This window comes from Lissotriton vulgaris, chromosome 8, assembly GCF_964263255.1.
Source record: "Lissotriton vulgaris chromosome 8, aLisVul1.2, whole genome shotgun sequence".
In the NCBI taxonomy this organism is placed as follows: domain Eukaryota; kingdom Metazoa; phylum Chordata; class Amphibia; order Caudata; family Salamandridae; genus Lissotriton; species Lissotriton vulgaris.
Window position 1 is genome coordinate 41,446,756 of NC_141696.1, and position 27,180 is coordinate 41,473,935.

Below are 27,180 nucleotides of genomic sequence, written 5' to 3' on the forward strand. Positions count from 1 at the left end.
TATAAATATATCTTCAGGATACCTTGATGGCTGCAAATTGCGCAAGAACTCTGCAAAGTCCAGCATGAGATCCGAGTGAGGTACAATTCCCAGAGCTCCGTTGAGTATTCTCCAGGCCTGGCTGCCCAGCAATCCTGGGGTTATTTCAAAGGAGGCAGAGAAGACCCAGACCTTTCTGCTAACGTTCAGTGTGTAAAGGGTTTGTAGAAGGGCCTTGAGATGCACTGATGGGCTATGAAAAATGACCACCTTCACTGTGTGTCTCTGGATCATTTCAGCCAGATGGAGGACCTTCTTCTTGGAGAACCGAAGGTTGACCTGCTCCATGAAGGCCACGCAGCCGCCTACGTCTTCGATCCCTCTCTTTATACCCTGTCCTCCCTGTAATCCCAACTCATCGTTGGTCACGACCATCCCCACCCAAGTCCAATTGAAGTGCCTTACTAGCTGACCTAGGACCACGTTCTGGAAGGTAGAGGCTGGCACCGTGCGCAGGAACGATGGGAACTGGATCTTGTCGCTGAGGGCCGAGAGCACCGAGCCCTGGCTGATCTGTTTGGGACAGTTTATTTATTAAATTACCACAGTTAAATAAAACCATTGCCGTAAATGTAATCATAGCGATGTTACCACGTTAAAAGCAGAAATAAAGAAAACCCTCAAATTTAAGTTCATAAACAAATTACTGGCAAGGCAGTTTTGTAGTTACTATTATAATCACGTGACTGGTTTCCAGAGCCAAGGATACAATAATTTGGTACAGGGATACTAGGACAGAGGGCGAAAAAGTCTGTGATAAGTTTTTGGGGAGGAGGAACTGGGAGGGCGGGGACAGGAGGGGGTAACAACAGATTGTCCAAGAGTCTCACATATTTTCCAGCCCTTGCAAGCACCTGTTTGGGACAGAAAATATCAAAGACAACAACTGAAGTGGAGTAAATGTATCACCACAAACATCTCTTGTCTCTTATTATGGTTCACAGGTGCATGGGCACATACAACTGCTACTTAGAAGTAAAATACTATAACTTACATATACAAATTCACACTAGTCATTCACAAAATGTGGATTGTTGCTCTTGAATGGATATGCTCATGCTTGAAAATCCACAAGTGCAGGGAGCTAAGTCGGTGAAAACCCAAAGCTCTGACAGGGAAAAGCCCAACTGAGTGATGTTAAAGATTTGCTTGTGATCATGGGAGGTGTAGGTCCGTAACAGGAAGGGAACGGGGAGGGAAACCTTCCAAAATGTTTTGCAATTTGGGAATGGGTGTCTCCATGGAGGAATGTATTTGTTTCCATGAATCAATCAAAAGAAGAGTTTAAAGTGCAACAAAATGTCCTATATTCTGAAAAAGTGCAGTCAGAACTTTGACTTAAATCCACATATAAACAGAACTGTCAGAGGTCATAATCTTCACATTCTTCACCTAAAAAATATGTAAAAATGTCCCCCTCAACAAAGTAAAAAACAACGATTCAGTAAAAAAAAATCACACACATTAAAGTCGGATTACAGATAGGTGAAAATGTTAGCTAAATGGCTGAGAAGAATGTAAAGCATACATATATGTCCCTCTTGACACACAAACCGCTTACCATGCACATCCATAACCTACTACACACAGCTTTCAGCCTGTGCACAGCACTTCATGGAGAGCCCACTCCCTCCAAAAAGACCCACGCCTGTTAGGTTGCCAAACCCCAACTACACATAGCCTTCACCCTGTGCACATCTCATTGTGGAGAGACCAGACCACTCCTTTCAGCCACCCAAGCCCAATTTAGTTGCAAACTCCTACTAGGCTCAGCCTCAGCCCTGGACACAATGTTTCTCAGAGAGTCGACGGCCTACAGACTCTCAAACTGTTAGATGCCCAATACTCTACTGCACACAGGGCCCGCTTCACAAAGGACCTCCACACTTGTGGAGTCAGACCCGTAGTCATGGTGGGGGGCCTGCACTTGTGGAAAGGCCTCTACAATGAGAAACTGCAGTGCTGTGATTCCACCATGAGTGTGAGGCCCCCGCTATGAGTGCAATCCGCCACCACGAGTGCGCTGCCCCCGCAACAAGTGCGGGACCTCCCCAAATAGTGCCAGGCCCCCACCTCGCTTGCAGGGTCTCCTCCATGAGTGTGGAGGTTCTTTCTGAATCAGGCCCACAGAGTTTATCCTGTGAACATCTTTTCAGGGAGCGGTCACACTTTCCACACAATCGTGCCGATTTGGGAGGCCGAACACAGTGCAAAATCCAGGACTCATTAGCAGTACAGAAGTTGCAGAAACAGGATCTTTAGAACATATAGAACAGTACAAGATCTATATAAAAATTGCTCTAGATGTAGGTCACTAAATACCTTTTCAGTGTCAACAGCGTATAGAAACTGTCACACTTATTGAATGATGTCATCAGCTACGTCATCAATGATATCATTTGACATGTCATCAGAGATGTCATTCAATATGTCTTGAGGGATATAATGTGTGAGGTCATAAGCAGTGCATGTCAGGGGCGAAATTTATAGTTTGCTGAGCTCAGTATCCGGCGAATTTCGGTGTTTTTAGGTTAAAATGGTTTTCTTTAATTGATATTTTCACCTAAATATATAATGTCACTTGAATATGAGTGCCTATAGATATATTGCTAAGTTTGAGACGTACATCTAATTTAACCTGTGAAGTAAAGACAAATGTAGTAAAGGACTTGAAACTTACCTGCAATATAAGGACTCCTGATGTAAAGACTGTGGAGGACAGAGACCCCACGGTAATGATACACAAAAAAGAACTACTACATTTTTTACTAAGCAGTGTGGAGAAGACTTGTAAGGAAGTAAAGTTATAATTTTCAAAATGCAATGTTTGATTAGCCAAGTGCTCAGTCTAAGGTTGCACTGATGTTGGTGCACCTCTGACATTTGTAATCTCTCGCAGAAGTTTGGCGATCTCCCAGATGTTCAAGCTGGCTGTGGTGTTTGAAGTTCTCTGGGTCTTCAGAGGCAGGAGATGCATATGTCAGCGGTTAAAGGTGGATAGTTCGGTGTCAGATGGCCTGTGTTGGTCCTGTGGTAGACGCATAAGCTGAATAGGGTGGAGGGTATGGTCACATGAGAAGGCTACAGTCGGAGTCGCACTAACCATGAGGACAGTCACAGGCAGGAGGGCATGGTGCCTTCTTGCAGACTATGGTGGTCACAGTCAATTGCAGACATCCCACCTTTCAAAGGCAGCTTTGATTGATTTACAGAGAGTTCACAGGTGTTGCGCGTCACCCTGAGGGGTGCCACTCACAGGTCATTCAGGACCTCGGGTCAGTGAGTGTAATGCCGCCGACATAAGCCACCATCCCATTGGGCATTCACCACCTCACAGTGTACCTCTCCCTGTGTCAAAGAGTGTCCCCCGATGCCCAGGGTAGTGGATGCGCGTTGGTTCTTGGCAGCCACAAGTGTGCCAGTGCAGAGAGCAGGTTTGCGTTACAGCTTAGTCAAGTCAAGTCAAGTCAAGATAGCTTTATTCGGTATTTTAAAAAGACCATAAAAGCACAATAAAAAATACGTATCACATTAGATAATTCAATTAGATATTTCTGTGTTACAATGAAAGAAAGCATTAAAAATGTTAGGAAATTTAAAATCCGTATAAAAAAGCATCAGTAGTATCTGAATAATTAAATGTAAAATTAGCTACAAGTTTATGTTATCCGGTATAACCACATATTTCAAATATTTAGCAGCTACATCCACTGTCAAATCATCTTGTAACATGTAAAAGGGGTAGCAAAAACTTCTTTCTCCCCCACTCATAATATTTACAGAAAAAGATGCTGTGGATATTTGACTGATTGGAAGCATCATCACAAGGACATTTAGTTAATAACACAGACCAATCATTTGGAGTAGGGAATGTAATCAACCTGAAAAAACAGTCGGTTCTCATCCTGGTTAGAAGCATTCTTGCATAGCTAGATATTTCCGGGGCCAGGTATGGGTGTAAACCTGGGCCATGAAGAATGCGACGGTGAGAGATGATTGTTGACTTGTTTCCATCCAGGTACCACCGTCTGTCTTCTAGCAACTCAAGGCATGATTCTTTTAGGGTTTTTTTCAATATTGATGAACATGAGCTTGGGGTTGCAAACAATTCTGGGTGGCCAATAGAATTCATGAATTTTTTAACGTATTGGAGCCAGATAATCTTCTTGGCCGCTGATTGGTTCATGCAATCCTGAATCACTTCCCTACTAAAAGCTGTCTCATCAGAGGTCCATATCTTGTGCCAGAGTATAACAGGTGTTATCTTGATTAGATCTATGATATGCACTCGGTTTAGTTCTTTATGGCATATGGTAGTGGAGATAGATCTTGGGACATCCAATAAGTATCTAAAAAATGCATTTTCCACCAATTGGATTTGCGTGCAATCAGCCGTCCCCCATATGCCAGCGCCATATGTCGCGGTTGAAACACGTTTGGCTGCATAGATTTTTATCAGAGTATCTATGGGTTTCCCTCCCAGGCGTTTGGCAAATTGTTTTACAGCGCCAATGGTACGGGAGAAAGCCAGATTACGTGTAGCTATAGCTGTTGTCCATGTTCCTCTATTATTAAAAGTGATGCCTAAGTATGAAAATGTTTTGGTCACATCTTTCTTGGACTGATTGACGAAGGTTTTTCCCACGTTTATCTTCAGACCTTTGGACCCCATGAAAGTTGAAAATCCAGTTAATGCCTTTTGAAGACCCACCTGTGTTCGAGACATAATTACGGCATCGTCGGCATATAAAAGTATTGGTACCGATGAGCTGTTTATTTTAGGGTAGTCAACTGCCAGGATAGTTAAAAAGTCTGCCACTTCATTGATATATAAATTAAAAAGAAAGGGTGCAAGGATACATCCTTGCCGGACGCTCTTTTCTATGGGGAATTTCCTGGTGCATTCACCGTTTTTACCATACCGCACCGTTGCTCCAGCACCTCAATAGAGTTCCTTAATAAAATTCAATATGGGGGGATCTATCACTAACTTGGTTAGAATGGACCATAGCAATTTGTGATTCAAGCAGTCAAAAGCCGAGCTTAAATCGACAAATGTCATATATAGGTTTCCATTTCTGGCCGTCATATATTTACTAGTTATTAAAGATAGGTTCAGGCCCTGCTCAACTGTACCCAGACCACTCTTAAACTCATATTGGAATTTAGAAAGGATATTTTTAGATTTAGTCCAAGATTGTAATTTGGTGAGTAAGACTCTCCCTGCTACTTTCATCAATGAATCGAGCAGGGAGATTGGCCTGTAGCATTTAGGGTCCTGCCTGTCGCCTTTTTCAAAAATTGGAATTACAGTTGCTTTTTGCCATGTATCAGGAAAACTTATTTGGCTGTAAGTGTTTAAGACATTTGTGAGAAGCGGGGCCCATAGATCCATGTTGTCTTTGAATAAATCAATAGGGATGCCATCTGGGCCTGGGGCTTTTGAATTTGTGCTCGACTTCTATTAGAGAAAAAATTATATTCAAAGGAAACGTTTCTGTAAGGTGTGTTACCTCGGATTGTAGGCCAGTAGGGTTATTTAATAAAGTTTCACTGTGATTTATCTCCAGTGATTCATCTTGTTTGTATAATGCCGTGAAATGATTTACCCAGACATCCTCGGCTATGGCTATTTCCAAAGTGTCAGACTTACTTTCTACAAAGAACGGTGCATTAACTTCTCTCCAAAAGGAGATGTTATCTCGAAGAGCACTCGCTTTGATTAATGCTTCCCAGGCATGTTTTTTAAGTTCATTTTTTTCTGTTTGAGAGTGCCTTCTTGTAGGCTAGCCTCGCTGCTCTAACTGCCTTGACATCCTTCGGGAGAGTCTTTACAGCCAGCAGTAAGGATGTGTGCGCTTTGGTGCAGGCAGAATTGAACCAACGGTTCAGTATAGTCCTTTCCCCTTCTTTGCGTTTTCTAGTTAGTTTTTCATTTATAGTGGCCACTATCTTACTATAAGCCAACTTAATCATGTCAGGAGTGGGGTTATGTTCCAGACACGTCATGAAGTGCTTCTGATCTATCGTAATTATCTCTTTTAGAAAATTCTTTGGATCAACCTTAGCCCACTTGATGGCGTAGCCATTTCTTTTAGACAAGGAGATGGAGTGGCGATATAATTTGTCAGATAAACTCGGGGCATGGCTGTTTTGGTGGTCCATATGCAGACTTATACTGGTTGGGAAGTGATCACTCATTGCTAAATTTTCAGTATTAAAACCCTGTGCTAGTCCCTGTCTGTTGTTAGATAACAGCACAAAGTCAATGATAGTGCCTGTCCCATGCCCATGAAACGTTGTTTGAAAGTCGACCATAGGCTTGCAGAGTTCATTCCCGTAGCCTAGATCCCAGTCATGCATAAATTGATTTAGCATGTTACCTAGACTGGTGTGTTCAAAATGTGTACTAGGTTCCCCTTTGAGATCGGTTATGCCACAGATATCCATACCACTATGCGGACATAAATGGCAATTAAAGTCCCCCATAACAAGAATACAATCAGCTTTTCCCATACCCGAGTTTAAGGTATGGGTTAAGTCCTCTATGATGTCTTTAGGCTCTACTTTCAAGGTGTTATTATATAAATTAATCAAAAGGAAATTCATCCCTTCCCAATTTACAGAGAAACCTTGCAGAGATGTACACTGTCTGTTATTTTCCCCCTCCCATGTTAGTTTCTTCATTGTCACTTTTACCAGATTAGAAACGTATGTACAGAGCCCACCAGATCCCCTGCCTCGGGGACCCTGAGTAAATGGTGTAAAAAAAGTAGTAAAACCCTCTATATGTGACTCCTCTTGGTCCCAGCATTCTTGTAGGCAGATGATATCAAATTTATTTACAAAAGATAAGAATGTCTGGTTGTTTAATTTCTTAGATAGGCCCACGATATTCCATGAGGTTAAACCCAGACTTATTGTCCTCGCTGTTTGTGACGACAGTAATTCGGGAAGTTGTGGGCTGATAGTTATGCCCACATTTACCCCTACCGGATCTAAGAAACTATTGTTGGTCTTGTCGTGTGAGGAAATATCATGAGCCTCATAAGATGTATTATCAGCATACGATGTGGGCGAGGAGGCTGTGACAAATTTAGTTATTTGAGTTATTTTAGGGGATGACAAGGTAACAGGTGGGCAGAATCGGTCTATATTTATAGGTATCATATTAGGACTAGTATAAGCGAGGGAAAGTTTTAGATTAGACATATCAGATGTGTTGCCTAAATTTGTAGGGGCATGCGGAGCGATGCATTCCTTTTTTGGCCATGATGAATGCCCTGATGGTCAGTCGACCATATCAAGACATTCGTATCTGTTTCTCACGGGAATGCCCCTCCATCCATCCAAGTTATACTGATCTCTTCTTGGCAGCCAAGGCTGTGTTTCCCATTCTCTAGATCTATATCTGTTGCTATTCCAGCGATCTACATGGTTCCAAGACCAGTCTGGAACCTCCTCCCAATTTTGATGTTCAGCGTTATTATAGAAATTCATTGGTGGGGAAAAAAAGGAGAGGCGATGAGCGTCAATCCCCCCTTTTTTTTACAAATCAGGCCAGGAACAAATATAGTCAACCGTGGCAGAATCACCACAGCTAACTATGACGCAATCGCCCTGTATATTTTTTCTAGAATCCCCAATCCAGGCTACTCTACGGACTGAGGTGATTCTGCTAGAGTTTGGGGATTGAAGGGGTCTATTTATACTTAACCACTGCAACACCTTATTTCGAAGGGACCAAGGGGTTCGTCCGCATTTTCCAGCAACTCAGGGACCCCAGTAAGGATGAGTGTATATGGGGTCGCCTCGGGAGGAAGATGTACAGGACGCCTGACCCTTGTTCCCTTCTTATCAACTCCTATGGGTTGTTGAACCGATGTTTTAGGAGGTGGGGTGGTGTAGATTTCGACTTGGCTGACTTATCGGGCCTTTTGATGGCCCTGGGGTGGCCTTAGGGGTGTCTGTGGATGTGTTGGACTTAGTCTTCTCTACCCCTTGAATGATGCAGGTAGTGTCTTGTGCAGGTTTCCCTACAGGTTCCGCAACAGCAGATTTTAAAGCTTGAGCTGCTGTTTTTTGGGGATCATTTTAGGCTGGTTTTGGTGGTATAACGTGGGCTTTGGTTTTAACCCCCCTGCATTCGTGGGACCCAGAGTTTTCTGATTGAAAGGTGATGTATTTAGCTTTGCTAGCTGTCTTTCGATGTTTATTAGGCTTTTCTCTACTGGGGGTAAGTAGCATTTAAAGAGCTCTCCCACGCTATTTAATAGTAGGGCGTTTGATGCACATGAGTTACAAGTACTACAGGAGCCCCCAGCTAACCCCATATTATTTAAATTTTCAGTAGTTTCCGTGATGTTACACACGGGTGTATTACTATCTTTTTGTGTGACTGTATGGAGTGACTTGAACCAATGTTATTCATATTTGAAAAAGGTATAAGATGACTTGGGTTGGACTTAGTCACTTTTGTCTTCTTTAACCGTTTTGCAATGGCACCTTCCCTCTTCCCTTTGTCCTGTTTTTCCGATGATGCAACATGAGTTGAACAATGTTCTAGGTCAGGTGTTTTTTCCAAATCATCGGATAGGTGTGAGTTAAGAGACAACTGGGAGACAGAGAGATCAACCGTACTCGGAACGGTATGTATCTCTGCAGTGGTTTCCGTTCGCGTTTCGGAGGGAATACTTGGCCCTGACTGTTTCGGCCTTTGAGCAGAGGCGAGAGGGCCCATAGAGGACCTCCTCGCTATAGCCAGCACATGTGAAACCCTACGCTCAAGCATAATTATGCTCTGATCTATCACATCATTTGTTCTGGTGATAAAAAGATCTATAGGTCCAGTTATTTGGGCGGCATTCTGGGCAGTTTTACTTCTTGTCCCTCTAGTAGGTGTCATTTCCCGATGGTAAAGAGGAACAAGGGAAAAAGCAGACAAATTTTTAATAACAATAGGGCAAATGAGCATATGTTTGATAAAAATGCAAATAACATGGCCCAGTCCAGTTTTACCCGGTCTTGAACGGGCTTAAATGGGCCCGCCCTTGGCCCGGGCTTCGCCCGGCGTCCCGCGAGACGGGGCTGGTGCCGATTTAAAGCGCCTCCTGGTGCTTCCCGATGACACGGAGCACCGCAAGGGCTGGTGGGAGTTGAAGTCCGCCCCTCGCCGGTCTCCTCTCGGCGGCCCCGCTCTAGTTGGTAGGAGAGCAGTCGGGCGGTGGGAGACAGGGGGGCGGGTCGGCGGTGGATTCTTTCAGGCAACAAAGGGTTCGTGGCACAAGAAAAGACTGCAGGCAGCACACAGTCAGGCACGGTCAAGGAAAGTTCCCCCTCTCAATGGGGCTGGTGCCGATTTAAAGCGCCGCCTGGCGCTTCCTGATGACGCGGAGCACCGCAAGGGCTGGTGGGAGTTGAAGTCAGCCCCTCGCAGGTCTCCTCTCGGCGCCCCTGCTCTAGATGGTAGGAGAGCAGTCGGGCAGCGGGAGACAGGCGGGCGGGTCCGCGGTGGATTCTTTCAGGCAACAAAGGGTTCGTGGCACAAGAAAAGACTGCAGGCAGCACACAATCAGGTTACAGCTTAGTAAATATGGCACATTCGTGCTCTATCCATGTGATGCAGTTTAGCACAGCAAGTTGTCATCCTGCTTTAGATCAAATCTTGATAGATCTGAGCACTATTTCCATAATACCAGTTTACGCTTCTATAATGCGCATTCTTTGGAACAGTTCTTGGATGTGGAGGACCGTGGTGTCGCTGACAGAAGTTTTTCCAACAAGTCTTCTCTGGGGATCAAGGTTTCCCTTCTCTTCTTTGACGGGTCCTTTCTGGATTCCACGACCCCTGATGCTGGATGGAAGTGAGGCGAGCACCCCTAAGGTGAGCACCCTTATGGCGAGCACCCCTAAGGCGAGTGTTGTATCGTGGGCCCTAGGCCGAAACGATAATGAAGGAGGACACAGATGCACACAGATGCAGTGTATATGGTTAATGGAACTGGCCACGAGCACGTGCACCCGGGCCCTTTTATTAGCATGCTCACTTCACTTGTGACACCTGTGAGGGATGCGTGTGGGGCTGCCAGTGTACCCACTCCCATAGTGGAGTGGCTATAAACTCCATGCCTGCCAAGACACTAGAACATGTCTCGCAGGACATAACAGCGAGCACAGCAGGTAGGGGAACTGAAGCAACATGCTTGATGGACCTTTCTAAAGACTTCTGTTGCGTCAGTTTATTAAATGATATATCCCTGACCCACAATATTCTAATATTCCTTATTGGAACTGGAAATGTACAAACTAGTCTTCATTTGTGGGTAGAAAAGGCAATATTTGGAAAAATAAGTTTACAGTTGATCTTTCAAGTTTTTGGCCTGTACTGCTCATCTTGAAATGTTTGTTACATTTGTTTAGTAGATACATGATCTTGCCTAACTCCTCAGACTGGCATGTTGCTGTAAATGGTTACCTAGGCAATACCATCCCTATTCTCGCTCCCCATACTCAGGGTGCACCCCAATAGTCCAGCCCTCGGGTTACCTATCGTCCTCTCGTATCCTGCATCCCCAGGTGGCCCGTTTTAAGCGGCGCAGTGCTGCTCCTTCAGGCCCACATTTACCATGATTATGCATCAGGGCTGCATCAGTTTTGTGGCACAGCTCTTACGCAACATAATAGTTGGCATTTTATGCAAGGCTTTGCATGGTTCCTAATTGCATAGTAGCATAAAGTGCTCGTGAATTAATAGTAAACATAATTTGTTAATTAATAGTAAATCCCCCCATGGGCAAGAGAGTTCCTCAATTTTGTCGATAAATATGAAAAGAAGGGGCCCATTTTGTTCATGATATGCCGCAGAGCCGTGGACGGGGGCTGCTGTTCTCTTCATTCCTGACCTGCCAGGTCTTAAAGAGACGCTTTTCAAATCTGGTCCCTGGTTCCCACCCCTGCTGCCCATGCTTGCGTTGAGGTGGGTGGAGCTGTGGACATCATTTTCTCTCCTTTCGAAGGTAACGGGATTGTCTGTGGATGCGCCGCCCCCAGCAGAGCATATACTTTGAGTCTGGGTACATAGATTGGACTATCATGTACAGGGTCCAGCACGTTATTTCAATACAGTGGTAATTTCGAGTGCTAAGGCCATATCAGTGTCACAACCCCTGCCAACCCTTCCTAGGGTGGCACTTATGCCATTCCCAATTCTGATTGGATGTGTGTACCAACATGTTGTGATATTATACACAGCTTCATCTATATCTGCCCCTCTAGCTGTATCCTGAACATGTCATGATCTTCATGTATGACTGTAGCTCTAGCTGTATCCTGAACATGTCATGATCTTCATGTATGACTGCAGCTCTAGCTGTATCGTGAACATGTCATGATCTTCATGTATGACTGCAGCTCTAGCTGTATCCTGAACATGTCATGATCTTCATGTATGACTGCCCCTCTAGCTGTATCCTGAACATGTCATGATCTTCATGTATGACTGCCCCTCTAGCTGTATCCTGAACATGTCATGATCTTCATGTATGACTGCCCCTCTAGCTGTATCCTGAACATGTCATGATCTTCATGTATGACTGCAGCTCTAGCTGTATCCTGAACATGTCATGATCTTCATGTATGACTGCAGCTCTAGCTGTATCCTGAACATGTCATGATCTTCATGTATGACTGCCCCTCTAGCTGTATCCTGAACATGTCATGATCTTCATGTATGACTGCAGCTCTAGCTGTATCGTGAACATGTCATGATCTTCATGTATGACTGCTCCTCTAGCTGTATCCTGAACATGTCATGATCTTCATGTATGACTGCCCCTCTAGCTGTATCCTGAACATGTCATGATCTTCATGTATGACTGCAGCTCTAGCTGTATCGTGAACATGTCATGATCTTCATGTATGACTGCAGCTCTAGCTGTATCCTGAACATGTCATGATCTTCATGTATGACTGCCCCTCTAGCTGTATCCTGAACATGTCATGATCTTCATGTATGACTGTAGCTCTAGCTGTATCCTGAACATGTCATGATCTTCATGTATGACTGCAGCTCTAGCTGTATCCTGAACATGTCATGATCTTCATGTATGACTGCCCCTCTAGCTGTATCCTGAACATGTCATGATCTTCATGTATGACTGCAGCTCTAGCTGTATCGTGAACATGTCATGATCTTCATGTATGACTGCTCCTCTAGCTGTATCCTGAACATGTCATGATCTTCATGTATGACTGTAGCTCTAGCTGTATCCTGAACATGTCATGATCTTCATGTATGACTGCAGCTCTAGCTGTATCCTGAACATGTCATGATCTTCATGTATGACTGCCCCTCTAGCTGTATCCTGAACATGTCATGATCTTCATGTATGACTGCAGCTCTAGCTGTATCGTGAACATGTCATGATCTTCATGTATGACTGCAGCTCTAGCTGTATCCTGAACATGTCATGATCTTAATGTATGACTGTAGCTCTAGCTGTATCCTGAACATGTCATGATCTTCATGTATGACTGCAGCTCTAGCTGTATCCTGAACATGTCATGATCTTCATGTATGACTGCCCTTCTAGCTGTATCCTGAACATGTCATGATCTTCATGTATGACTGCCCCTCTAGCTGTATCCTGAACATGTCATGATCTTCATGTATGACTGTAGCTCTAGCTGTATCGTGAACATGTCATGATCTTCATGTATGACTGCAGCTCTAGCTGTATCCTGAACATGTCATGATCTTCATGTATGACTGCAGCTCTAGCTGTATCCTGAACATGTTGTGATCTTCATGTATGACTGCAGCTCTAGCTGTATCCTGAACATGTTGTGATCTTCATGTATGACTGCAGCTCTAGCTGTATCCTGAACATGTCATGATCTTCATGTATGACTGTAGCTCTAGCTGTATCGTGAACATGTCATTATCTTCATGTATGACTGCAGCTCTAGCTGTATCCTGAACATGTCATGATCTTCATGTATGACTGCAGCTCTAGCTGTATCCTGAACATGTTGTGATCTTCATGTATGACTGCAGCTCTAGCTGTATCCTGAACATGTCATGATCTTCATGTATGACTGTAGCTCTAGCTGTATCGTGAACATGTCATGATCTTCATGTATGACTGCAGCTCTAGCTGTATCCTGAACATGTCATGATCTTCATGTATGACTGCAGCTCTAGCTGTATCCTGAACATGTTGTGATCTTCATGTATGACTGCAGCTCTAGCTGTATCCTCAACACTTGCCCGATTGCTCTGGGTCCTGCTTCTGCCCCGGTGTCCAGACCAGATCTGCGCAGTAAGGAGCATTTTGTGTATGTCTTTTGTACTTCTGTCTATTACTTTCTTTTGACAACAGCCATCATGCAGACTTAGGCCCCCATTAGGATGACGGGCGGCATCCTACCGGTGAAAGGGACCGCCCGCCATTAGGGCGGGGTTCCCATGGTTGACATTAGGATGCCCCCTCTACAGTGGCAGGTGCATCCCATATTTCAGCACCGCCCGCCGCAATGCTAAAAATACATTTTGGCATTTCAAAGCACAATGTGACAGGAACCGCGCTGTGCCTGCCACGTTGTACTTTGAATTGCAGGGGGGTACCATAGGTACCCCCCATGTGCACCCCCAGGAGACCATGGGGGCCCACAACAGGCCCCCAAAGCAGACTCTGCATGCCTTTCTGTGGCGGCATTGCAGCCACGGAAAGGCATTTGTAAATGCCCATTGTAATATGGCTGGCGGTGTCTGATAGACACTGCCACCATATAAACCCTTTTCCGCCTCGGTCAGCCATGTTAATATGGAGGGGGTCTTTGCAGCAAGGATGGCGGGCGGATGACCCCCGCCAGGTCGGCAGTGGCTACCGCCAGCCTGTGGGGGTGATCCGCCGCCATCCTAATGGGGCCCTAAGTAAAGAATCTGCTGGCCAAAGCTCAAAGTGCAGCACTGAGAACCCATGTCTGATTTGTGTATTTGTGTCATTTTAACAGTAGTGAAGGGTACCAGGAAGCCTCTAATTTTTAAATATACTTTTTGTGTGGCTGAAATGCTGTTGTTGTGTTTGAGCTTCTGTTAGAAATTGAGTTTTGGTTGGCAGAGGTATGCATCTTGTCCAAGCATGAACCACATTCCTAGTCTCGGTAAGTCAGATGCACACCTTAAATTAACCTGTGCTCACCCTCTGGTACCTTGGCACAGAACAGTCAGGCTTAACTTGAGAGGCAATGTTTAAAGTATTTGTACAACACTTCAAACAGTAACACAATGAAAGCACCAAAAAAGACTCTATAGTATATTTTTAGTAACAAAACAAGACCAAAAATGAAAATAATCCAATAAGTAGGACCGGAGTTATACATTTTTAGGAAATATTTTGAAATACAGTGCTTAAAAGCATAAAGTGCGAACCAAGGCTATCTGGTAGTCCTAGCCTCGGTCAACTCCAAAAGTTCAGGCCGACTGCGATGAAGTGCGGGTCGGATGCAGGAGCCAAGTTGGTCCAGCTGAACCGTACTTTGGTTGTGCTGTTAACGGACCTGAGATGCGTAAAGCAGGAGAGGATGAATCTATGCTGAAGTACAGGATTCGTAGGCAATATGTCTACATTGAGCTATGCAAAGCAGGGATGTGTCATCGTCAAGTCGTAGACTGTAGCATCGAGACTGGAGGCAAAGAGGCGTGCAGATGGTCCTCAGACCTTGTGGTAGCAGTAATGCATTGCATCGAGGGAGATGTGTTGGTCTGACCTGAGCTACATCATTGATGCGTGGATTTTGGCAGATGCAGCAGTTTAGGCCCACTTCCAGTGTTTTAGCTTGATGGATTCAACTTGGCAGGACAGAACTCAATTACGGCAGAGACCAGAAGCTGTTGGTAGTAGAGTGAAGTCTTTGATATCCCTGAAACTTCCAACAGGAGGCAAGGAGAACAACCCTTTAAACAACCCAGAATTCAATTGACGTATGTCTTGTCCAATCAGGCAAGTGGAGAAAATCCACAGCACAGCTAAAAATCAGTTCTACCAGAGCAGAAGTCCAGCAGGGTGGCAGTTCTTTAGCAGCATGGCAATCCTTCATCCTGGCAGAATCTTCACAGGTCCAAAAGTGTACTTAGTTGGTGGTGTCAGAGGTCAAGTACCTATACCAAGTTGTAACTTTGAAGTGGGGGAGACTTCCTGCCATGGCTCCAAACTCACGACAGGGGGGCATGCAACCCTTTTTGTGGGGAAAGGCTCAGCCTATTCAGGTGTAAGTGAGTCAGTGCTCACCTCTGCCCCTATTAAGCCAGTTAATGGCCCATTAATGCCCATCAAGTCACATCTGATTGCCCAATATGTGTGGCTTTTTAGAGAGAATGCACCAAACCCAGCTGTCACCCACCCCAGATCTGTATTTGAGGTGGTCAGGAGACACACTGAACTTAGAGAAGAAAAATGTCAACTTTCTAAAAGTGACATTTTTGTAAGCTTAATGATAAATTCAACTTTACCATTAGGGAGGATTTATGATGACAATTCCTAAACATGACAGTGCTTTTAGATTATTAGATTTATCAAGGAATCTCCAATGTTAACCTACAGGAGAGGTTTGCCTCACAGCAGTGAAAAACAAATTTGGTTTTGTTTCATTACCAGGACATGCAAAACTTAAATGTACATGCCCTACCTTTTGATTACCCAGCTCCCTGCCCCATGGGCTAGTGATGGCCTACCTTAGGGGTGACTTATATACAATGGCATGGGTTTTTAAATAGCAAGCTCATGTGGGAGTAAAACTGATCATGCATGCTTTGCAGTGGTAGGCCTGAGACATGTTTAAAGGGCTACTTAAGTGGGAGGCATATTTAGTGCTGCAGGTCTACTAGTGGAACAAGGGGAGCTTGGCCCTTGGGGGACAAGTGAGAAGGCTGGGCCTGAATTTAGGGAACAAACAAGTGTGCCTCTCACTATTCGATGAAAGCCAAAAATCAGGGCGTTTGACGGTGGGTTTCTGGGCAAAAAAGAGTATGACTATTTACTAAAGAAGCACCCAAGAACTCCGGTGCTATATCTCCTGCCAAAAATCCACAAGAGCCTACAAGATCCCCCAGGACGTCCAATCGTGTCCGGGTGCGATTCTTGTCTTGAGCCCTTGTCCCAGTACGTGGATTTCTTCTTGAAACCCTTTCTAAAAACGGTCAAATCGTACTTACGAGATACGACTGATTTTCTCCTCAAGGTTGAAGACACAGCCTTCAACTCTGAGACCCAACTGCTTGTCACAATGGACGTCACCTCCCTGTATACACAGATCCCGCAAGAGGAAGCACTTGAGGTGATGGAAATCTACCTGAATCAGAGAGATAGGCCCCACCAAGTACCCACAAGGTTTATCTTAAAACTGGCCGAGATTGCTCTAAAAAAGAACTACTTTTCATTCAATGGGGAGTTCTTTATGCAGGTCAAGGGCACCGCCATGGGGTGCCCTTATGCCCCAGAGATGGCCGTGTTGTTCATGGCACAGTATGAACAGATGTTTATTGATAACAACAACCCCTTCAAACAGCATATCCTGCAATGGCTCCGCTACATAGATGACGTCTGGCTCCTGTGGCAGGGGAGCCAGACTGACCTTGTAGCATTCCATGACTGGCTTAACAACCGGCATGCCGACATTAAATTCTCGATGACACAAAGCAACGAAAGGATGACTTTTCTTGACGTTGAAATTATCAACATCAATGGAGTATTGAAATCCTCTCTCCATAAAAAAGACACAGACAGGAACACTATTTTGCACCATAAGAGTGCCCACCCCAGGAACTTGAAGTCAAACCTTCCATATGGGCAACTATTGCGCATAAGGAGGAATTGTTCGAACCTGAGGGACTTCACGTCTCACGCAGACACGTGTTGCCAAGAAATGCAGGAAAGGGGGTATCCTAAAAAACTACTCAAGCACTCCCTAACAAGAGCGCGCTTCACCCCCTGTGAAACTTTACTGCAAGTACGGCCCAAACCCACACTTGATAGGTTGGTCTGTGTTACCACCTTTGGACCAGACACCCACAACTGAGAAAAACGGTGCTGAGCAATTGGCACCTATTGGCGAATTTAGAATGCCCACTATCCAACCCCCTGTTCGCCTACAGGAGGAATCAAAATGTAGGCCAACAACTTATGAGGGCGGATGTAACTCTACCAAAAAAGAAAAGTGACCTTCTTAGTCAATGGAACCTCAAACCAATCACAGGGCACCATAAGTGCGGCACCTGTGTTGTATGCCCAAACACTATTGAAGGCGATGAGTTCCAACATGGAACCACCAGATGGAAGCATGCGGACTTTTCTAATTGCAAGACTAAGAATGTCGTTTACCTGGTCCAGTGCCCCTGTGATCTAATCTATATTGGCAAAACCACACAACAAGTGAACACACGCATTTGCCAACATCGATCCAGGATCAAGAACAGAATCATGACCGCCCCCATGGTGGAGCACTTTATAAATGCAAACCATGATGTCAATCACCTTAAATGGACAGTGTTGTACACATTACGCCCGGCACAAAGGAATGTGGATATCGATAGGTCGCTCTTAAAAACAGAGGCTTATCTGATATTGAAATTCAATAGTGTGCAGAGGGGCCTGAATACTTTATCTGAAGTTGCCAGACTCTAATTCAATGGCGCCTTGGTGTTCTAACTGGTCGACTTGGTCGCGTCTCGGTACGTTTTTTCAATACATTGCGATTCCTTCCCTACTTAATAATTCACAAACTACAAATCCCATAATGCAAAGCGGCACCCCAATGATTCATCACCATAGTAACTGCAGCAGCATCCATCTTGGGAAACCAAACAGTATGCTATGAGCCGCCAACTGAACCACTTCGAGGTAAGCAACGCTCCTGTAGGCAAAGCAACGCGCTCCAGCGCGCTCGCCAGGATTTTTTCTGACTGTTGACTAATAACAACTCCCTTCTTCCCCAGCGGAGTTGGAGCACACCAATTAAATGTTAAAACGGTGACTGCGCCCTTCAGAAAATAGGATCCCTTTTCGGACCACAGCAGCGGCAAACGCTAAAGGTACCATTCACCGCTAGCCGGTCTAGAATTGTTTTTAAACCCGGTTTGTAACTTACCCAGTACCAATATACAAACCCTTTTTTGTACACAGTGCTTCTGCCCAGCCACAGGCAGCGAACACGTTGCGGAGCCCTCGTCCCGCATCAAGCAGCCGTTTTGATCAACTTCAAACCCAACAACGGTACGCTCTGTGGGGATTTGTTTATTAAGTGTAACAATCTAATGTACCACTCGCGCTAAAACACACACTCATTTTAATTGTAGGCGCCTTAATTTTGGACCCACTCTCGAGTCTGCACTCGTAATCCCAGGCTGGAATCAGCTTCCTCTAAAATGCGGTAGGTCACTGCGAATGTCACAATATAAGGAGAGTTGTCCTTACGTCAAAACATGACACTGAAACCTCCCCCTTTGCTTAAATTTACAGATAGATATACTATGCCCTGATGAGAATCCCGACAGTTAATTTCCGGATTCGAAACGCGTCGGCGAATTAGAAAAGGACAATTCAAACCTAAGCCAATGCTGATGATAATATAGAGTTTTGAATTCACTTGCGTTCCTTTTTCTAATTTTTTCCAATCTTTTCTTTCATTCACTATGCTTTTGCTTTAACCAAATTTTGCACTGATACAAATATTATGTGTTGCACTATGTACTTTGTCATATATGTTTAATGTCTTTATCTGTTACCGCATTTAGGTCTATGTTTAAGTTTGACAATGTGTTGCAATGATTGATTCAAATTTTGGGTAAAAACTGTTGTGTTATACAGGTCTTTTCTGCTGATCATATGTTGTTTGCGACAAATCTTTGATAAACTACATAAGTTAATGGTTAAAATAAAAATACCGTGTTGAATACGACAAATAGCGTCTTCAAACGCCCTGATTTTTGGCTTTCATCGAATAGTGAGAGGCACACTTGTTTGTTCCCCCGCAGGTCTACTAGTAGCATTTAATTTACAGGTCCTGGGCAGATGAAATACACTCTACTAGGACCTATAATTAACTTAAATATGCCAATTGTGGATAAACCAATGTCACCATGTTTAAAGGAGAGAGCACATGCGCTTTAGCACTGGTTGCATTAGTAAAGTGGCAACAAAAACTAATTCAGCAAAAAGGGGAGGAGGAAGGAACAGGTTTGGGGTGACCCTGCAGAAAGGGACATTTCCAACAGCTTGAAACAAAATGAGCTACATTTCTACATGAGGAAGGTTCAATAGTTTTGCCACAGATTCTCGATACTAAAGATCTATCTGAAATCTAGGTAAGATCTGTTTTGTGGTCTTTTCTGTACCTTACCTGCGGGTAGTGAAGAACCCCCATGATCCGGGCCATTGGGACACTCAATGATGACAACTGGTCGCCAATGATGCCAGCCATCAGAGGGCGTGGGGGGCACTGGTACCCCGGAACCTGGCTCTGTTCCCCAGAGAGTAGATCCAGCACCCCTTGAAGGGCTCTGATCTCTGACGTGCAGGAATCAAGAATCCGGAAGCCCAGGGTGGTGTTTGACAGCAGATCTGGGGTCTCGTTGATTTCTCTTATGGCAAAAACCATGACCAGCACATCCCGATAATACCGATTATTGAACCTGTGGGACAAAGAGATGGCTGTTGGTCTTACATCAAGATCAGATTAATATCAATTATGGTACATTGGGATATAGGTCCTACTTTAAAAACCTCAGTCTCTCCCTAGAAGCAAACAATTGTACAATGCTGCTGGTTGTTCGGACATGGGGAGAGCTGCTCGTGGTCCAGACATGGGGATAGCTGCTCAGGGTTCAGGCATGGGGAGAGCTGCTCAAGGTCCAGGCAAAGCTAGAGCTGCTCGTGATCCAGGCATGGAGAGAGCTGCTCATGGTCCAGGCATGGGGAGAGCTGCTCATGGTCCAGGCATGGGGAGAGCTACTCATGGTGCAGGCATGGGGAGAGCTGCTCATGGTGCAGGCATGGGGAGAGCTGCTCATGGTCCAGGCATGGGGAGAGCTACTCATGGTGCAGGCATGGGGAGAGCTACTCATGGTGCAGGCATGGGGAGAGCTGCTCATGGTCCAGGCATGGGGAGAGCTACTCATGGTGCAGGCATGGGAAGAGCTGCTCATGGTGCAGGCATGGAGAGAGCTGCTCATGATCCAGGCATGGGGAGAGCTGCTCATGGTCCAGGCATGGGGAGAGCTGCGCATGGTCCAGGCATGGGGAGAGCTACTCATGGTGCAGGCATGGGGAGAGCTGCTCATGGTGCAGGCATGGAGAGAGCTGCTCGTGGTCCAGGCATGGGGAGAGCTGCTCATGGTTCAGAGGTGCACCCCTGAAAGCCCACAATGCAACAATATGAAGTGACCAGAAATAAAGGTTAGTCATAAGCGGTTAAGATCCAAATGGGTTATTCTTGTACATCAATCTAATATCCTGATATTTGTTTTTTATTGTGTTTATTGTTTTGCAGAATCTTGGTGTCTTTCAGGCATCATTAGTATTGTACAGAGATGTGTGAGCTGCTTGGCGCATTCACATAAGGTGACCCCAGGCCCCTCCTCCTTTCGTGTCTGGCCACAAATAAAGTAAAGCCTCCTTTATCTCACTTTGCACCACCATTCACTACAAGGCCTTGGGCACAGTGTCATCTTCTGAGTGAGTTATTCCACTGACATATGAGCCTCCTTATTACAGGCCTTAAATCCACAGTCTATGGACCCGATTCACAAAAGTATTCTGAGACAAAATCCAAACTTTACGACTTTCGGTATTCACAAAGGGCATTTAGGAGTAGCAAAGTGACGGGCCCACTATTATGCCTATTTGCATTTTAGACTGTAATTTGGCTTCTAACAAGACTGATTTATCGTTGGCTGCCTTAGCTTGACCACGCGTTTTATGCACGGGAGAGACAAGCATTTCAGCGTTACATTACGTCTCGCCTATCCGTTTTTTATCTCTAACTCTTCTTTATCACCCGAATACCGATCCATTTTAAACATAGCTGCTCCCAGCACCTCATGGCATTTTTTTTAAAAAAAAGGTTTGCATGCATGCTTTCTATGACTCACTCGCATGTTTTCTGTAGCTCCACACAAATTTTTTCTGTGGCTCCACATGCATGTTTTCTATGCCCTGCATGTAAGTCTTCTGTGGCCCCACATGCATGAATGAATGAATGAAAGAAAATTTATACCGAGCAACTAAAACCTGAAGGCATCAAGGCGCCTGTGTTCTATAGCCTTACATCCATGTGCACTATTCCCCTGGTAAGACCATTCACATGTGTGTAGTGCCAACATTCTTTTGACGTACATTGACATCAATTAAATATACCCACTATACTCCATACTTTTAATAAATGTAAAGAGAATAAGATTTTTTAGGCATTCTATGCTTGCAAATTTTTTATTTTTTTATTTTATTTGAAATTTGTACTTCTATTGTATCTATCTATTGTATGGCTGTCCTTCTGTAACATCACTAACTACCTGGGCTTTTATTTTCTATGTAAAAGTTTGTATGCCTTTTGTTTTTTTCTTTTTCTTTTTTCCTTGATCTTTCTTTTAACAATATGGATGTATTATGTGTGTTAAAATATCTATTTTTGGTTGACTCATTGAATACGTGGTTCATTAATGAAATATTGCATATCATTGCAAATATTGTATACATAGCCCTGAAAAAGCCAGCAAATTTGTGTACCGCAGAGGGCGAAACACGTGTCGGCTGGTAGCGGCTCAGACATTTTTGTACTATACTAAAGATGCTTGAAGAACACCAAGAGCCTTTAAAATTATAAAAACAGTATATCACGAACATCTGGATATTGTACTTTTGTATTGAGTATGGCCCATGGGGGCTTTGGATCTCTAGACCGCAGATGACTGAGCCTTGTAATGTAATGTAATGATGTCTTGTAAAGCGCCTGAATCACCCCACATGGGGTATCACCGCACTGTAGACCGCTGGGGAACCCGTCCTGGCTTTTCTGGTGAGATGGTCCCTACTGGGTATCTCCAAGGTGAAACCAGGCATCCCCGGCGTATGTGGGAGGCCGTTGTAGAGATGAGGAAAGCTAATGCCAAGAGTTGCAGAGTGTGATCTCTGGTTAGAGTAGGCACTGAGGCGAGAATTATCGAGTCCGCTGACCCTGGTTCACAACCCTGCCGCGTCGGGAATTCAACCCCGGTCCCGGGCCGTCCTCTGCTTCCAGGTCTGCCACCTCTAACCAGTGAGCCACACCACTCCACTGTCCCCAGCAGGACCATGTGGCTGCATCAAAACAGGGATTTTAGGTTCAATGAGAGGCGCTTAGAAGGGAGCAATGCTGGGAGCTAGGGGCAAGGAGAAGAGATGTGCTTAGACGGTGGTGATGTAGGGGGCCAGGGGCCAAGAGAAGAGATGTGCTTAGAAGGGAGCAATGCTGGGAAACAGGGGCAAGGAGGAGAGATGTACTCAGGAGGGAGAAATACTGGGGGCCAGGGTGAGGAGGAGAGATCTGCTTAGAAGGGAGTAATGCTGGGGCCAGGGGTGAGGAGGAGAGATGTGCTTAGAAGGGAGTATTGCTGGGGCCAGGGACGAGGAGGGGAGATGTGCTTAGAACGGCGTGATGCTGGGGGGCAGGGGTGAGGAGAGATGTACTTAGGATGGAGTAATGCTCTGGGGCAGGGGCAGGAGGAGAGATGTGCTTAAGAGGGAGTAATGCTGGGGAAGAGGGGCCAGGAGGAGAGATGTGCTTAGGAGATAGTAATGCTGGGGCCAGGGGCCAGGAGCAGAGATGTGCTTAGGAGGGAGAAATGCTGGGAAACAGGGGTAAGCATTAGCTCAAGGAAGAAGTTTAAATTCACTGTACTCGGCACTGGGAAAAAGGCATTTTTCTCATTTACTGGAGGTCTTCAGGGCAAAGGTCCCATCCACCCTTCTATATGGTTTAGAATTAATTGATATAAAGCACTGGGATTTCTTAAATAAGGTGGAGGGGAAATTGCTAAGAAGTATTTCTTCAGTCAGTTCCGCCTGCTCCGTGGCAGCCTGCAGACTTGAGTTCGGTCTGCGCAGCAGCTGGGTGCAAGGCTTGGCAGCTGTGGTGCGCTGGGTCGCAAGCATAGCCAGAGGAGAAGAGGGGACTATGAGGTTCCTCCTAAAGACTGAATTATTGGGAGGTTTAGGGGAACACTCCTTGATTGTTAGCAACTTTAGAAAGGCTGTATCCCTCTTGCAATTGGAAGAGAGTACTCTCTTTTCTTTATCTGCATCCCAGTTAAAGTCTGTCCTGAAGGAAGCCACTTGGGACCTTAGTTATAGACTAGACTTTACTGCTATTTTTGATAAGAAGGGTGTCAATCTTCTTACTGATTCATTTGCAAGAAAATCCGCCCAACCTTACGCCACTTGGAACTTACCTCATGGTATTAGGAGATTTTGGTTTTTATTGAGACAAGATTTGTTACCCCTAAATAATCTTTTGTCTAAATGGCACGGAGTATCTGCAATTTGCAACTTTTGTCATCACTCTACCCAAGACCGAATACATGTACTTTTGATATGCCCAGCGTTGCGTTCTCATCGCAGCAAGTGGTTAAGACAAGTTTGTTTGCAAATGGGTATTCTAAATGTGAATTCTTTTATGTATGCTTTATATAATCCCCCCAATGAGAGATTTTGTTTTCATATTTTTAACTTTTTAAAATGTTTTTTAGAAATTTTTTGAAGATTGGCATGCTTAATAATGTGTCACTTTGTGTTCCAGTAATTGTCATTGCTATGATTTGCCTACTTTCGCTGTGAATGGTATTTTGTATTGTACTTTTTCTTTATGTGGACCTCTAACGAGTTCCAAAGCATAATAAAGATTGAATTGAATTGGGTAAGGAGGAGAGATGTGCTTAGAAGGGCAGGATGCTTGGGACAGGGGTGAGGAGGAGAGATGTACTTAGAAGGGAGCAATGCTGGGAGCCAGGGGCAAGGAGAAGAGATGTGCTTAGACGGTGGTGATGTAGGGGGCCAGGGGCCAGGAGAGGAGATGTGCTTAGAAGGGAGTGATGCTGGGAGCCAGGGGCAAGGAGGAGAGATGTACTCAGGAGGGAGAAATACTGGGGGCCAGGGGTGAGAAAGAGAGATGTACTCAGGAGGGAGAAATACTGGGGGCCAGGGGCAAGGAGGGGAGATGTGCTTAGAAGGGAGTAATGCTGGGGCCAGGGATGAGGAGGAGAGATGTACTTAGAAGGGAGTAATGCTGGGGCCAGGGGTGAGGAGGAGAGATGTGCTTAGAAGGGAGTAATTCTGGGGCCAGGGGTGAGGAGGAGAGATGTACTTAGAAGGGAGTAATGCTGGGGCCAGGGGTGAGGAGGAGAGATGTGCTTAGAAGGGAGTAATGCTGGGGCGAGGGACGAGGAGGAGAGATGTGCTTAGAAGGGAGTAATGCTGGGGCCAGGGACAAGGAGGAGAGATGTGCTTAGAAGGGCGTGATGCTGGGGGGCAGTGGTGAGGAGAGATGTACTTAGGATGGAGTAATGCTGTGGGGCAGGGTCCAGGAGGAGAGATGTGCCTAAGAGGGAGTAATGCTGGGGAACAGGGGCCAGGAGGAGAGATGTGCTTAGGAGAGAGTAATGCTGGGGCCAGGGGCAAGGAGCAGAGATGTGCTTAGGAGGGAGAAATGCTGGGGGCCAGGAGGAGAGATGCACTTAGAAGGGAGTAATGGTGGGAGCCAGAGGTGAGGAGGAGAGATGTGCTTAGAAGGGAGTATTGCTGGGGGCCCGGGGCCAGGAGGAGAGATGTGCTTAGAAGGGAGTAATGCTGGGGGCCAGGGGTGAGGAGGAGAGGTGTGCTTAGGAGGGAGTAATGCTGGGGCCTGGGGCCAGGGGCCAGGAGGAGAGATGTGCTTAGGAGGGAGTAATGCTGGGGGCCAGGGGTGAGGAGGAGAGATGTGCTTAGGAGGGTGTAATGCTGGGAGCCAAATGGGAGGAGGAGAGATGCGCTTAGGAGGGAGTAATGCTGGGGCCAGGGGCAAGGAGTAGAGATGTGCTTAGAAGGTGGTGATGCAGGGGGCGAGGAGGAGAGATGTGCTTAGGAGGGAGTAATGCTGGGAGCCAGGGGCGATGAAAGAGAAATGTGCTTAGAAGGGAGTAATGCTGGGGCCAGGGGCGAGGAGGAGAGATGTGGTTAGTAGGGAGTAATGCTGGGAGCCAAAGGGGAGGAGGAGAGATGTGCTTAAAAGGGTGTGATGCTGGGGGCCAGGGGCAAGGAGCAGAGATGTGCTTAGAAGGTGGTGATGCAGGGGGCAAGGAGGAGAGATGTGCTTAGGCAGGAGTAATTCTGGGAGTCAAGGGTGATAAAAGAGAAATGTACTTAGGAGGGAGTAATGCTCGGAGCCAGGGGTGAGGACGAGAGATGTGCTTAAGAGGGAGTAATGCTGGGGCCAGGAGGAGAGATGTCCTTAGGAGGGAGTAATGCTGGGAGCCTGGGGTGAGGAGGAGAGATGTGCTTAGGAGGGAGTAATGCTGGGGCCAGGGGCGAGGAGGAGAGATGTACTTAGAAGGTGGTGATCCTGGGGACCAGGAAGGAAAGCAGAACTGCTAATGAGACCTGTATGTATATGTGTATGTGGGAATGTATGTATGCAGGTATGTGTGCATGCATGTATTAATGTAGTATCTATGCATGTATGTATCTATGTAGGTATGTGGGTATATATGTATGTGGGTATGTATGTATATGTATAGTATGTATGTATGCACGTACTTATGTATGTATTTATATGGGTCTTTCTATGATGCAATCCTAGTAGGCAGTTGGACAAGGAGATACAAACATGGAAACTATGAAAGGTGGACACAGACACCAATGCTATTACAGAGTGTCACAAACTCAAGAGCAGAGAGAGATGAAAACTAGGATAACAAAAAGGAGAAGGAAAAGAACATACTCCGGTTAATTAGTCATGGGAGTCAGCCTTCATGAGTCAGCATTGTCTGATGTTGTTCTTTATAAATATCAACAAACGATAACAGTAACATATGAGTCCTGTAATAAGCTGTTGTTTCCCATTTTTGAGTGTTCTTTAATTATTGACACAGTTTGTCCTACCTTGGCAGATAACTGACAGTTGCCTTTTATCTCAAGTAACAAGTAGCACACCTACCCTTCACATGTGATCTGCTTCGGCTCGTCTTTGAGGGTCTGTTGAGGTACAGCGAATCCTGAGTGCACCACACAGACTCCCCCAATCAGAATGTCTCCGTCCGAGGAGTAGGAGTCCAGTGTCCACCCTTGGACCGTACACCCCGACTGCAAGCCCCATCCTCCTCCAATAATAGAGGTCAGGAAAAAAGCTGGCCGGATCCACAGAGCCATAGATGATCAAGTGGATTCCTAATTCACCAATGAGACCAGCCAGACTTAACACAGATGTAGAATTCACCCTTTTCAGCATCGACCATACACGTGCCTCTCGAACCCAAACAAGAAACAGAAGCATGGAACGGAGAGTAAGGAACCTGGATGCCCTCATGGGTGACAAGAAACGCTTTGCAAGTCTACTGATCGATTGAAGGGGCAGTCACTAAAATTTTGATTCTTAGCTGTATGTAACAGCGCCATCTTTGCCACATTTTGTTTAGTGTAGAGCAGGCATCATCTGTTGTAGGTCATGTGCTGTATCGAGTGGGCAATCATTCCTTTTTCTTAATTTTTCTTCTCTGCTGAAGTAATTTCAGTGTTTTATAGAGCCAGAGAGTCCTCGGGGATTAGCAGGAGGAGAGCAGTGAACAGTAATGCACGCCTTCATGTGTTGGATAATAACCATAATTTAGATAATACCAATGTACATTATTTTCTGTAAGGTGAAGATTATAGAACACACTCTTCCTCTATAATTTTCTCAATTTTTAAATAATATTCATATCTATATTCAGGCTATGGAATGAGAATATTACCTGGTGTCAAGAGTACCACAATTGCCTTTCTTTTCCCCATTTTGTCACTTCTTTCTAGTTACTTCAGCCTTATCAATCATATTTTACTGTGAGATGTATTCTTTGAAAGAACGAAAATATGAACTTCATTG

The 27,180-nt window shown here is 45.3% G+C and overlaps 1 protein-coding gene across 1 annotated transcript in view; it reads right to left on the reverse strand.

The window, feature by feature from the left end:
- The window catches only part of LOC147693344 (vomeronasal type-2 receptor 26-like), a 45,516-nt gene extending 25,617 nt beyond the window's left edge, over window positions 1-19,899 (reverse strand). The window contains exons 1-2 of the mRNA XM_086935943.1: window positions 19,850-19,899; window positions 19,435-19,726 (exon numbers count right to left, since the gene is read on the reverse strand). Coding sequence (XP_086792069.1) covers window positions 19,435-19,726; window positions 19,850-19,899 — 342 coding nt within the window. The remainder of the gene's footprint in view (window positions 1-19,434; window positions 19,727-19,849) is intronic.
- Between the last annotated feature and the right edge of the window lie 7,281 nt (window positions 19,900-27,180).